General features: G+C 43.8%; 1 protein-coding gene across 2 annotated transcripts in view; it reads left to right on the forward strand.

Annotated features, from left to right (window-relative positions):
- Positions 1–15,000, forward strand: part of eml3 (EMAP like 3) — a 125,482-nt gene that overhangs the window by 90,560 nt on the left and 19,922 nt on the right. For both annotated transcript variants that reach the window (XM_063186355.1, XM_063186353.1), the window contains 4 exons: positions 1–3; positions 3,979–4,117; positions 4,764–4,915; positions 5,994–6,119. The exon at positions 1–3 is cut by the window's left edge and continues 132 nt beyond it. In XM_063186355.1, the coding sequence (XP_063042425.1) occupies positions 1–3; positions 3,979–4,117; positions 4,764–4,915; positions 5,994–6,119 (420 nt within the window). The remainder of the gene's footprint in view (positions 4–3,978; positions 4,118–4,763; positions 4,916–5,993; positions 6,120–15,000) is intronic.

The raw sequence follows: 15,000 nt of genomic DNA on the forward strand, positions 1-15,000 counted from the left end.
GGGGTACGGGAGTCTGTGTCTGTGTGTGTGTGTGCGTATGTGTGTGTGTCTGTGTGTTTCTGTCTGTCTGTCTGTCTGTCTGTCTGTCTGTGTAACACATGTATTTTTGGATGCTGAGCAGCGGAGCATTCACCAAGAAACAAGGCATCTTTGGGGTACGGGAGTCTATGTCTGTGTCTGTGTCTGTCTGTGTGTGTTTGTGTGTGTGTTTGTGTGTGTGTGTGTGTGTCTGTCTGTCTGTCTGTCTGTCTGTCTGTCTGTCTGTCTGTCTGTCTGTCTGTCTGTCTGTCTGTCTGTGTAACACATGTATTTATGGATGCTGAGCAGCGGAGCACTCACCAAGAAACAAGGCATCTTTGGGGTATTGGAGTGTGAGTATGTTTTTGTGCATGTGTGTGTGTCTCTGCGCGTGTGTGTGTGTGTTTGTGTGTGTGAGAGAGAGAGAGAGAGAGCGAGAGAGAGAGAACGAGAGAGAGAGAGAGAGAAGCATATCTGTGATTGTGTCCATGAAGCAAGGCATTTTTGGGGGTTGAGTTGCAGCCAATGTCCAGAGTGACCTCAGTGACCCTGGCCTTCTCACTGCTGCTCATGTCCAAAATGAGCACCCATTCACTATGTAGTGTACTAGTTTATTTAGTAGTAGGGGATGTCCAAAATGAGCACCCATTTTTTTGAACAAAGGTTCGCACACTTCTTTGGATTTTTTCTTCTTTAAGTTATTTTTTCTTCTTTTTTATTCATTCATTCATTGGCAATGACGTTTCGACCTCTCGGTCTTCAAGAAAAAATCCAAAGAAGTGTGCGAACCTTTTTTAAAAAAAAATCCGTAATCTTTTGGTTCAGCACCAGGGATTGTGCACAAGTAACTCTCTACAAACAAAATGAGCACCCATTCACTATGTAGTGTACTAGTGTATGAGGTAGTAGGGGTGTAAATAATAATGTAGTTGTATTGAGGCATCGATCCTACAGCCCGCAATTAATCGATTCATCCACAAGAGTGACATTGTTATTAAGAAATAAAATACCTCAAGAAACGAGAACAATAATAACAAAAATCGATTAATCGATTAATAAGGATTAATCGATTTTTGTTATTATTATTCTCGTTTCTTGAGGTATTTTATTTCTTAATAACGATGTCCCTCAAATGAAATACATGCATATATTTCAGCTTTTGTTAATTTACGTATTTAACATTCCACACATATGCCGAAAATAATCAAATATTTGTCCAAAGTAATTGATATTGAATCGAATCGCCATGAAGGCTCTGATTTGCACCCCTAGGATGTAGAAGTGTCTAGGATAAGAGACACTCCCGGATCCGGGAGTGCAGCTTTTTTACTATACATGAACTCTGCTGTTTGCTCGCACCCAAAGACCTTGTAAGAAACTTTGCGGAGTTGAGCGCACTTTCTCTACTAAAAGTTTCTAGGATAAAAGGCACATTTTATGTTGCTACATGTTGTAAACATACAATAGGGACGTCTTTGGGGGTTAGTCACAGTAACTTGACCTCCATGGCCTGACCTTTTCACTGGCCAAATGTTCACTTGTTGACTGTGTGTAGACAATGTAATGTAGACTGTGTTGCAGTTTTTTTTGTCCCTCACAGTACATCTTTTGGCCTGTGGTACTGTACATCCAATGGCTTGGCCTAGCCTGACTTGACTCTGGGTTAGTCATGCTCGTCATAGCTAATGACTTGGTCCTTTTGTGACCTGACCTTTTGTGTCCAAAATATTCACTAATTTATGACGCTGGCTGTGTTCAAAATGTTAACTTGTTGACTTTGTTAGGTCTATGTTAAGGCACGAATAGACCAAGCGCGACATGAGCGATTCCAGCGACAGAAGTAATTGACTTTGAGACAAGAGGTGATTCGAACAACTTGAGCGACAGTTTGTAGTTGGACATAAGCAAATATTATGCAAAGTAACTATGATGTGTTTCGGCGACGGCGACGGTTTGGAACGCTTGCTTTCTGCTTTTAACGGACATACTCTGTCGCTTCTATTTCTCGCAACGCTCTTGCTGCACAGTCCAGCAATTCTCTGTCGCTTTCTCTTGTCGCCGCTGGTGTGTTCGCCTGGTTACTGTATATTGTCTTGTCGGTCCCCTACGTGTTTTGGGGTGAGTTACAGCCTCTGCCCTGACCTGGCATTCATGACCTAAGGATCTTCTCACTGGGTTGGAAATATTCACTCCTTCACTGTACAATTCACTCATTTCATAGCGTGCTTCCTTTTGTCTGTCTGTCTGTCTGTGTCTGTCTGTCTGTCTGTCTGTCTGTCTGTCTGCCTGCCTGTCTGTCTGCCTGCCTAGTTGTCTGTATGCCTATCTGTCATTCTCTCTGCCTACTTGTTTGGCTGTCTCACTGTCTGTCTCTATGTCTATGCATATGTCTATGTCTCTCTCTCTGTCTGTCTGTCCGTCTGTCCGTCTGTCCGTCTGTCCGTCTGTCTGTCTGTCTCTCTCTATGTCTCTCTCTCTCTCTCTCTCTCTCTCTCTCTCTCTCTCTCTCTCTCTCTCTCTCTCTCTCTCTCTCTCTCTCTCTCTCTCTCTCTCTCCCATCTGTTTCCCTCATTCCTATTCTCTCTCTTGTGTTCTCCTCTCCATGTCACACACATGCTAGTGTGTCAACTTTCTGCTGCCAACTCGCATCTACAGACCCCGGATTCTTGGAACTCGGGTTTTACAGTAAAGACGGCTGCTGGTCACACTTTCCCAGTGTATCGTCACAGCACACTTTTCCCCCACTGTATCAAGTATCATCAAATGCAGCAACGGTCAGTGTTGCCAGATTGCCCAATTTAGGATGGCTTAGGATGGCAGGAAAAAAAATGGATTTTGGAGAAAAAACGCCCACTTTTTGCCCATAGAAATCAATAGAATTGGGCGGGGTTTAGTGCTTCCAGGTGGGTTTTGTGAATTTTTTGGGCTTGAAATCATCAGCCTCATCTGGCAACCCTGGCAACGGTAGAGCTGGCACTGGCAGTCAGGTTCAATCAGGTTCAGACCTGCTGCGAAGCGCGCACTTGACACGAGGCCGTTTGGCCTTACGTAATACTACTAGTCTGTTTGCATACTGTGGGGACAAGTACTCACTGGCATATCATCTGAAGCAGCGCTGTGTGAAATTATATCAGGCATAGCCAAGGCGCCACATTATTACACAACAATCGCCTTGGCTTGCTGGATCTGGTTGTAATGCGATCAGTGCAATCGTTACAATTTTTTTGGGCTGTTGCTCTCTCGCTCACTGTGTGTGGGTGTGTGTGTGTGTGTCCACCTCTCTCTTTTGCCAAATGACTGCATGCATCTCCAACTTGCTGTGTGTGTGTGTGTGTGTGCACACGTGTGCGTTTGTGTGCGTGCATCTATTTGTGTGTGTGTGTGCATTAACTGTAGGTGTATGTGTATTTTTGCATTTGCATGTACGTGTGTGTGTGTGTGTGTGTGTGTGTGTGTGTGTGTGTGTGTGTGTGTGTGTGTGTGTGTGTGTGTGTGTGTGTGTGTGTGTGTGTGTGTGTGTGTGTGTGTGTGTGTGCGTGTGTGTGTTCGTGCGTGCGTGCGTGCGTGCGTGTGTGTGCGTGCGTGTGTGTGTGTGTGTGTGTGTGTGTGTGTGTGCGTGTGTGCGTGCGTGTGTGTGTGGATGTGTATTTACATGTGTGCATTTCTGTACTTGTCTGTGCATTTCTATACAGTGTCTGTACTTGTGTCCCCTTATAGAAATATTAGAAGCCCAAGTTCATCCTGTGCTTTGTGTTCAGTCTGTACAGGCTGTATAGGCTGAAACGTTCATATTGAACTTCAGTGTGCGTGCGTGTGTGTGTGTGTGTGTGTGTGTGTGTGTGTGCGTGTGCGCGTGTGTGTGTGTGTGTGTGTGTGTGTGTGTGTGTGTGTGTGTGTGTGTGTGTGTGTGTATGATGTATATTTACATGTGTGCATTTCTATATTTCTCTCTCCTTCTAGAAATATAAGAAGCCCAAGTTCATCCTGTGCTTCGTGTTCAGCCTGACGGGAGACGTGCTGACGGGGGACTCAGAGGGCAACATCCTCACCTGGGGCAAGTCCCGAGCAGACACCAAAACCCTGGGCAAGGGAGCCAAAGGCAAGTGTGTGTGTGTTTGTGTGTGTGTGTGTGTGTGTGTGTGTGTGTGTGTGTGTGTGTGTGTGTGTGTGTGTGTGTGTGTGTGTGTGTGTGTGTGTGTGTGTGTGTGTGTGTGTGTGTGTGTGTGTGTGTGTGTGTGTGTGTGTGTGTGTGTGTGTGTGTGTGTGTGTGTGCGCAGGTGCTTGTGACCATGTGTGTGTGTGCGCCCTGGACCCTGGGTTCCAAAATCAAGCCTGTGTGTGTATGTGTGTGTGGATGCCTCTTCTCCTCCATTTTCCTTCCTCTCCTCGTCTGTTTTTTTTACCCCTCTCTTTTTGTTCCTCATAGATGTTACAGATCATGCGTCAGACGCATACAAATTGTAAATGTTGGATAAATATAGTATAATATTAATATATAATAATAAATATGTTCATTATATTAATAATATAACATTAAATATAATATAAATGTTTTTCATGTGTCCATTATTATAAAGTGTTACCCTTCTTTCTCTCGCCTTCTCTTTTACTTACCCCCTCACTTTATATTGTCCACAGGAAAAATCCAGACCACCTTGCCTCCCTTTCTGTTTTTTCTCTATTCTAATTTCACATTTTTACCCCCCTCTCTAATCTCTCCCTTGTCTAACTTGTGTCTTTTTTAGAGACGTTCCAGATCATGCGTCAGACGAGGGCCCACGAGGGGAGTGTGTTTACCCTCTACGTCCTGCAGGGCGGCGCCCTCCTGAGCGGCGGAGGCAAAGACCGCAAGATCATCCGCTGGAGTGCCGACCTGGCCCCCGAGAGGGAGTGCGAGGTATGTGTGTGTGTGTTCGTGTGTGTATGTGTGTGTGGGTTAGGTGTGTGTGTGTGTGTGTGTCTGTGTGTCTGTGTGTCTGTGTGTCTGTGTGTCTGTGTGTCTGTGTGTGTATCAATGTTTCTGTGTAGCCTGTGAATCTGTGCATGTCTGTGTGTGTCTTTAACTCTGTATTTGAACATGCATATGTGTGGGTGCGCGTGCGTGCGTGCGTGTGTGATTCTGTGTCTGTGTATGTATGTCTGTGTCTGTGATAGAATGTTTGTGTTTTTCTCCATGTGTGTATCTGATTCGATTTATGAGGTAATATATCTGTGCATCTATCTTGTATGTCTCACGTCTTATCAGACCTGTAAGGGGGCTCTTCTCTTCAAAGGAATGCAGCATCCAAGTTCAGTGCATGTACATGCTCTTTCCATTGTGCAGTGTGTGCATTTATGTTCACATATAAATGGGTACCCTGAAATGTAGTGTCCTTTTCTGTTTTTGCGTTGTGCTTTCATAGATACAATTTATTTTCTTGATAGAGCTTGTGGTTAGAGGTGTATTTTCATTTTCATTTGTCTCCTCACATACTGTACAAAGCTATGTGTGTGCGTCTGTGTGTGTGTGTGTGTGTGTGTGTGTGTGTGTGTGTGTGTGTGTGTGTGTGTGTGTGTGTGTGTGTGTGTGTGTGTGTGTGTGTGTGTGTGTGTGTGTGTGTGTGTGTGTGTGTGTGTGTGTGTGTGTGTGTGTGTGTGTGCGTGCATACGCGTGCGTGCGTGCGCTTGTGCGTGTAGGCTTATGCTGCGTGTGACTGTATGTCATCCCACATACAATGGTATGTGCCATTATGATGTTTGGATATGATGTTTTGGTGCATGTGTGTGCGTATTTGTGTGTATGTGTGTGTGTGTGTGTGTGTGTGTGTGTGTGTGTGTGTGTGTGTGTGTGTGTGTGTGTGTGTGTGTGTGTGTGTGTGTGTGTGTGTGTGTGTGTGTGTGTGTGTGTGTGTGTCTGTCTGTCTGTCTGTCTACATGTGTCTGCATGTGTCCTGGGTGTCTGTGTTTGCTCATGTGTGCTATCTCTCTGGCTGTAGATCCCAGAGCAGTATGGAGCCGTGCGTACCATTGCAGATGTGGACGGGGAGGAGCTGCTGGTGGGAACCACCCGGAACGCCATCCTCAGAGGAACCTTCTCAGACGGCTTCACGGCCATCGTACAGGTAAACTGGACTTCAAAGACATCTGACTTACCCCATAAAGACACAGCGTTATAAATTATAAATGATATTGCTGTAACCAGAATGGCAATGACCAAGTTCTAGTGCATTACAAAAGGCCCTGTGTTATAGTATTGTAGTATTATGGTAGTTAAAGGAGAAATCGGGTGTAAAATGAGCTTAAATACAGTTAAAACGTGATGCTGAGGGCTAACTCTGGTCACATACCTTTCCTCCATTCATGCGCTGCACTGCGAATTCCAAGCGCTAGTCAGAATTCCAAGAGCTAGATGAAATTTGGCTTCTGCTGTGATGGTCCGCCACTGAATTAGCCATCGTAATAAATCTCTACTTTCCACCCATTTACGAGGCTCAAAGTTGCTCATTACTTCATTCCGCAGAGTCGCGGGGTTGTTGACATGTAAAACGGGGCGTAGAGAACTTTGGTAGCGCACAGTTTGTTTAGAAACAATGCCATTCTTACAGGCTGTGCAACAGCCGATATAGTCAGAGCCAATTTAACAGTTAGAGACTGATTGTGTAAAAACAGTAGCAGCAAACATGTTCTGAACTTGTTGTTAAACTAAAAAGGTGTCTATCAGTAAATAATGATGATCTATTGCACCATGTCCAGAACCGCACACATGTTGGCACTGAGCTCTCATCTGTGTCACACACGTCACAACGTGATTTAGTTCTTCTGACTGTTGCACCTGAACAAACATCTCTATCTGTGGAGTAGAGCAGTGTGTCTCAACCTTTTTTTAGGCGAGGCATCCTTTCAATTCATGAAAAATCTCAAGGCACCCCAAACTAACAAGCCGTAACATGGCATCGCATCCGATACCACACAAGCTTAGAGAGTTAACACATTTGGAGACATCACACAACCTCACACAACCATCTCAGCCAGGCTATGTGTAGGCCATACTGGGGCAACCTAAATTTACTTTATTGCAGGTAAATGGTAGATGAAAGATTCCACTGATTAAGCATTCATTTAGACAAATACATATTATATTACATCATTTATTCATTTATTTAATTCAATTTCACATTCCGTCAGCCACGTTTCCGCGGCACCCCTGAGGGGGGCATGCGTCACCCCGGTTGAGAAACACTGGAGTAGAGTCAGAGCACCTGGAGACCTGAAGTGGAGTTGGTTTATGACATGCCAATGGCTTATATGCTTCAACACATCAACATGGCACTTCGCTGGATTTTTAAGCTATTTATATCCCCGAAACGCGGAGCGTCGGGGATGTAATGGTTTTGCGTGCGCCGCCGCCGCGTCCGCGTCCGCCGCCGCGTCCGCGTCCGCCGCCGCCGCCGCGTAAGGTCTTTCGTGTTAACGCGATAACTTTTGAACGGATGTTTGGATTTGTCCCAGATTTTTTGGGTGAATGCTCTAGGGCAGGTTCATGAACTGATTCGAGTTTGGAGGTCAACACTTTCAAGATGGCTGAATTCAAGATGGCCGAATTATTGTTTGGCCCATAACTACTGACCGGGTGGATGGATTTGTCCCAGATTTGGTGTGTGAATGCTCTAGGGTAGGTTCATGAACTGCTTCGAGTTGGGAGGTCAACACTTTCAAGATGGCTGAATTCAAGATGGCCGAATTTTTGTTTGGCCCATAACTTCTGACCGGGTGGATGGATTTGTCCCAGATTTGGTGTGTGAATGCTCTAGGGTAGGTTCATGAACTGATTCGAGTTTGGAGGTCAACACTTTCAAGATGGCTGAATTCAAGATGGCCGAATTATTGTTTGGCCCATAACTACTGACCGGGTGGATGGATTTGTCCCAGATTTTGTGTGTGAATGCTCTAGGGTAGGTTCATGAACTGATTCGAGTTTGGAAGACAGCACTTTCAAAATGGCGGAATTTTCATTTGGCCCATAACTTCTGACTGGGTGGATTGATTTGCATGTTAACACCTTATTTTAATGGTTCACCATTTCAGTGAATCTACCATATTAGGTACAGTGTAATAACCAATGTAACAATATTTAATACCATGTAATACTAGTGTAATACCAGTGTAACAATATGCAATATCAGGTACAGTGTAATAACGAGTGTAACAGTATGCAATACCATGTAATATAGTGTAATACCAGTGTAACAATATGCAATACCATGTAATACCACTTACGCACAAACACATGATGTAAGTAAAAAAATTACATTGTATTAAGTTAAATATTGTTACACTGGTTATTACACTGTACCTAATATGGTATATCCACTGAACCATTAAAACAGTATTACCATTTGCCCCATTTTTTGCTTCATTTTCACAATAGTCGTTTGGTTTTAAGCCTATGCACGTCATGTCACGTCTGTATGTATCATATACGTTTACGAAATGGTGGACGGGAGTGGTAGGAATGATGGGGGACTGGAAGTGTCGCGTTTCGGGGATATACCTTAAGCAGTCGAAGGCGACTGCACAGGCAGTCTATTTTTTGGTTTGTTTTTGTTTTAAACCTTTATTCAGACATGACATGTGATGATGAGTTTGAGTTGAGAGTGTGACAGGAAATGATTGGGAGAAAGAGATGGGGGTAGGGCCCCCATATTGGAAAATGTATGGTTTTCATTGATTTTTCATGGTCTTTATTGTTTTGCACCTGAACAAACACCTCTCTTTGGAGTAGAGTCTGTGCACCTGGAGTGGGGGGGCTGATTACATGAACATGCATTGTATGCAGCGACGGCGGCAGGTGGGGGGACAAACGGGTCAGCTGTCCCAGGCACATAGAGAGAGAAGTACCAGAATTGGGTCCTCATTACATTATTGGGTGGGGGGCCCAACTAAAGCTGTCAGAGGCCCTGCTTGCATGTTTCAACACATCAACATGGCACCTCAGTGGAAATTTGGGTGTAATTGACAAGGGACCCTATAAGAATGTTTATTTTTGCGCTTTCATGTCATATTCAGATTAATAATACTGACTTGAGACTCAATGTGTTTGTATTCATTGTGTATATTGTTTTAGACTTAGTCATCTGATAAAGGTTTTGAAACCGTGAGTGCAGTCTCTAGCCAACAAGTAAAAGCAGCACACTTGTACATTTACACAAAATCTATGCCAAATCGGTTATTAAATTAATTAGAAATGTATTGCTTATTAACTGTATCATTTTTCAAAATGAATAGTGATGGTTGTTTTGGGTCATGTGACTCATGTCACGGCCTACACACACACACACACACACACACACACACACACACACACACACACACACACACACACACACACACACACACACACACACACACACACACACACACACACACACACACACACACACACACACACACACACACACATACAGACACACACACACTGTATGTAATGGCATTAGCATGGCATTCATATTAACCTCTCAAAAGCAATTCGTCATCGTTAGCCATTATCCAAATCAGCCATGAAAGCGAGAACTGTTTTCTGTCACGCTCGACTGCTTCTCGCGACTCGGGCCCGCTCTTTTGGCTGCCCGCACGCATGCAGGGCCGGATTAACGCACAGGATAGATATGGCTGCAGCCAAGGGGCCCCCAACTGCCAGGGGCCCCCTGGTTGGCCAAAAGTGAAAAATTGCAGAATTATGACAAGGTTCAATTTTGAAAAGCTCATCTATTGTGTTAACTACAGTTGGTAGGCAGGTTATTTTTAATTCCTAGCTCGTAATTATGACATTGTCTATGTAAATTTGTCCTGAAATTTGCCTTCTGGAGGGGCCCACAGCAACCTGTAGCCTAGGGGCCCCAGGCCACCTTAATTCGGCCCTGCATGCATGGCAAGGGACCAATGACGGTCTCTGTTTAAAAAACGTTAGAAGGGGGAAAATATTGTCTGGCCGCAGTTCCTTGTCAAACTTGAAGGGGATTTTTTCCCCCTCATGCTTTTGTGTGTATGCTTGATTTATGCATGGGCATGAACAAGGGGTCATTTTTCCCCATATCACACCCACCCAACCACACACACATGACATCTTCTTCCTGCTCGAGGGTTTTTTGTTTAATCAATATACAAATGAGATTTTTGGAACATGCCTGCCTGGACTGACGCGCGCACACACACGCACAAGAGTGCGCACACACACACACACATACACACACACACACACACACACACACACACACACACACACACACACACACACACACACACACACACACACACACACACACACACACACACACACACACACACACACACACACTCACAACGATGCATGGGACCAGATCCAACAACAACACTTCCAGAGATCGATGACATCAGGGTAATTAACTTTAAAAGTGCATTCCGATTGCAGTACCAACATGCTTGTACCTGTCTCTTGTCTTGGGGTACAGTGATAGTGACAACGTTTTTGAGTTTCATGGGCCCAGCTTTTTTCTACCTGAATGTACAACCTTGGAGGAGTGCCAGTCAGGCATAAGTTAGTTTTTTGTGTTTTGCTGTGTAGAAACACATTGGAACATATTGTATAATATAAACCACTTTGAAAACAGTAAATGTTCAGTAAAGCAGCTGTCTTCTTAAAGCGACACCTCCAACAGTCGTCTTGAATTCCGGACAATTAAAATAGTCTTCATTTTTTATACTGTTTATTCCATTACAGTTTGTAATAGGCCAATGTGTGTATTTTATATGAACATTATTTAAGGTTTTCTGCTTCTTGTGGAGTTAAGCAGTCATTTTACCTCAAGCTGTAACAAGCTAGGTTCCATGATGTGACTTTATAAACTTCTCGACTCCAGTTACTGCCCATTTAAAAATATTGGTGAGGGAAGTTCAGGTGCAGGGTAAACTGTGTATATGGTTGTTAAAAAAATAGACAATTTCAGGACACTACTCCTCTATACCTTCCACTAGGGCTGTAACGATATTGTATCGAACTGAAAAAAGTTTTAAAGTGTTACCCATTAGCCCAGAAAACAACCACATGATATGAAGTGATAATGATGATGATTTGAAGCTTGCAAGCACTATTATATTTCACATTTTTAAAATTATTAGTGCACTCTTGTAACCTATTCTACCAATTAATTATCAGTTTTTATTAATAATTTTATTTTGTAATGTTGGCAAATGTGAAATCGTGGGGTGTATCGAAGTCATAAATTGTGATACGAACCGAATCATGAGTTGAGTGTATCGTTACAGCCCTACCTTCCATCATTTAAGTCCATTAATTAGAGTCCTTTCACACTTTGGCTATGGAGAACACTTGTAATCCAGGAAGTGATGTTAAGGCTACATCACTACACTGCAAGAACCATTAGCCTCCCGTTCTACACCACACACACACACATAACAGCGCTGTTGCCGTAGCTACCATTGAACGTGTTGTTTGGGTCACCTCCTGTTATTAGATCAGAGGTCATTTTTTACACTTAATGTGTGTTATGGGTGCACGTCTCCACTGAAAACAAAACTTCATTCCTAGCTAAGCGTATGTGCATGTGTAAAAAGGCCTACTTTAAACAAAGCAGTGCTCTCTCTCTCTCTCTCTCTCTCTCTCTCTCTCTCTCTCTCTCTCTCTCTCTCTCTCTCTCTCTCTCTCTGACGGCTCAGCAGCTGTGAAACGGGGCTGAAGTCTTCGGTACTTGGATTTTCCCCTACTGGAATTCAGGGGGTCAGAGGCCACATCTGAATATGAAGCGCAGAGCGGGGAGGACGCTTGTCGTTAGCAGTCTGAAACAAGCATGAGGTCACACCAAGTGTTAAACGGGGCTCGTGAAACGCAAGGAGCTGTTGGGTCATAGGGAGTGGACACACACACACACACACACACACACACACACACACACACACACACACACACACACACACACACACACACACACACACACACACACACACACACACACAGAGTGGAGGAGGAAGCACAGGCTGCAGCAGATGTTGACAGTTTACTGTAGATTAGTGTTTCTCAACGGGGGCGCTACAGCCCTCCAGGGGGCGGTAGGGAGCCCTAGGTGGGCATTGGGAAGGAGAGAGCTTGGGGGTGCTCAATTACATTACATTGCATTTGGCAGACGCTTTATAACCAAAGCGACTTTCAAAAGAGGACATAATTGCTATTGGGGGCATTAGTCTATTTTATTTTTTAGTACTAAGTGGGGCGTTGGTAGGCTGATATGATGAGGTCGAGCGGGCGTTGGGAGGCTTATGATGAGGACAAGGGGGCCTTTATCCAAAAAAGGTTGAGAACCACTGCTGTAGATGTTGGTTAGGGCAGTAGCTCCCAAACTGGAGGCGGGACCCCTGGGTGGGGTACAAACTCAGACGTTCTGCAGGCGGGTTGTGGAGAGAAGGAATAGATTGCATGTAACTTTGAATATGGTTTCGCAACATACAACTGATCCATCAATTGGTGAAAATTAAATCCATATTCATATGAATGGTTAATAAATGAATCGACTTTGAACTATGAATTTTAAATTTACTTTTAGCAATAATAGGGGACAAAAAAATATTGGTGTTTGGAAAATGGGATGTGGGGGTGGGGAGGGCGTCACGAAAATACAGCTGGCCTATTCTTAGGCCCAAAGGAGGTCCTCCTAGCAGAAAAAAACTTTGGAAACAAACAGGGTAGAGAGTTGAGATCAGAGGGTTGCAGGGTCGATTCATGCGGCAACAGGTGAGGGAAATGATCGTGGGGGAGCAATTAACTCATATGCGTCTGCACTCTTGCTCATGAGCATGGCTAAAATGCCATTGAGCAAGGCATTTGACCAGGGACAATTGATACGGTAGAGACAATTCATAAGGAGTTTACATATGACATAAGGTTCTAAATAGCAATCTTATGGCAGCCATGCCCCTTCAGGAGACTAGGGGTGCATTCCAATATGCGACCTTGCGTCCTCCACTTGGGCTTGTGGCCTCGCCCCGCCTCCTGGCCCCTTCTCCGTGGAGAAAACAATAAAGTTTCCCAGCTGTCAGCCTATAGCCACAACAACTTTTGGGGCACTGTTGTTCATTCACCATCCCAATTGCAACTATAATGCTGTTGTCAGTGATGTCATCATGACGTATTACTTCCTGGTATGAGGCCACAAGAAGAAGTGGAGGACGCAAGGTCGCATACTGGAACGCAGGCTAGGAGAATGGAATTCAGTGGGAAAGCCCTTTTAGGAGACTGGATTTGAAACCACTTAATTGCATCGGTGACATCACATGCTACTACAATTTATTTTGGTCACCATATTGAAATCTTTGATTTGACCACACATTGCTGCAGGCACAGTGCTCTTGTACTTAAAGGGACACTGTGCAGGAAATGGTCAAAAAAGGTACTGCAACTATGCTGCTAATTGAAACTAGGCTCCCTATTGCCAAATTTGATCTTTACATGAAAGTTTACTAAGTAATAAACAAATATTTTCTAGTATGGTCCAATTGCAGTCATTTTTGCAGCTAAAATTCAAAATGGCGGACCATGGAGAAGATCCCCCTTTTCATGTATGAAAAGTGCAATTTTTCCAGTCATAATAAATGCTTAGAATTTGATGGTGGTGGTAAGTATTCATGAAAAAGGTAACATTAGTGAGTGGGCAGCATGAATTCTGGAAATAAACAACTAAAAATCTCACACAGTGTCCCTTTAAGTAGCCTCTTACTGCAGACGGGGCCGGCAGCGGACCTATTCACTATTTTGTTGAAAATACTCAAGTACATCATTACAACATTGCTATGACATTTCAGAGAGCCTTAAGTAACATATTAAGACATAGCCATTACAATTTTGGTGACAGTAGGGTTATGACATAGGCTCTAATTGATAATTCCCTCCACTGTAATTTAATGTAAGGTGTTATAGAGACTCAATGTTGGTTTTCCAAAGAGGCTTCTCTCTACAATCCAGCATGGTGTTCATTGTCCAATGGTCCACTTGCTGTATACTGTAGTTGTGTCCATCCGCGCTGGCACCAGTCAAATTGCTTTTCTCCCTACAGACCACAGGGGCAGTCATTTGCCCTGTAATTAGTCGTTTAACTGTGTACTATCTTTCAAAGATGACTCATACACCTCGAAAAGCATAGTTGCATAATTGCAACTTTTTACTTGTTTTTTTTTTTATTATTATTACTTTTTTTGGAACCAGTCAGGAACAAATAGTAGCACCAAAGACGATAGATAAGGAGGAGAGGACTTCGAAATCGATATGAGATAAGGGACAGGCATTGGAAATTAGGGAAGGGCATTGGAAATTAGGGAAGGGCATTGGAAATGAGGGATGGGCATTGGAAATGTGGGATGGGCATTGGAAATTAGCTTTTGGCTTTAAATAATGTCATCCTTGCTGTTTGGCTGTTATACAACCTACATGCTGTACAGTATCTGTCCCTACCAAATAAAACTAAACTCAACATAAGGTTCTAAGTTGCCATCCTATGGTAGCCATGCCTCTTCAGGAGAGTAGGAGAATGAATGCAATTCAATGGGAAATTCACACCCATTAAGAAGAGTGGACTTGGCACTGGACTGCTATGCGGGCGACCCGGGATTCGATTCCCAACCCGGGTCATTTCACAATCCTCCCTCGTCTCTCTGTCCCACTCATTTCCTGTACCACTCTTCACTGTCCTGTCTAAGTAAAGCTGAAAAACCCCCCAAAAATATTTTTTAAAAGAAGACTGTACTTGACCCCACTTCATTCAAGAGTCAAGATTCTTTTCATTCGTCCCGAGGGAAATTTGTCTTGGACAGTCACATAGGTGCCACATAATACACATCACAGGACGCCAAAAAAACATATAGACATACTACAGTGCCACCATAGAGATACATAAAGCGCATGCTTGAAGTGCATACCTAGTACGGCCCCCTACATACATACATGGCATTCGTGACATGCGT

The sequence above is a fragment of the Engraulis encrasicolus genome, chromosome 21 (genome assembly GCF_034702125.1).
Source record: "Engraulis encrasicolus isolate BLACKSEA-1 chromosome 21, IST_EnEncr_1.0, whole genome shotgun sequence".
NCBI lineage: Eukaryota > Metazoa > Chordata > Actinopteri > Clupeiformes > Engraulidae > Engraulis > Engraulis encrasicolus.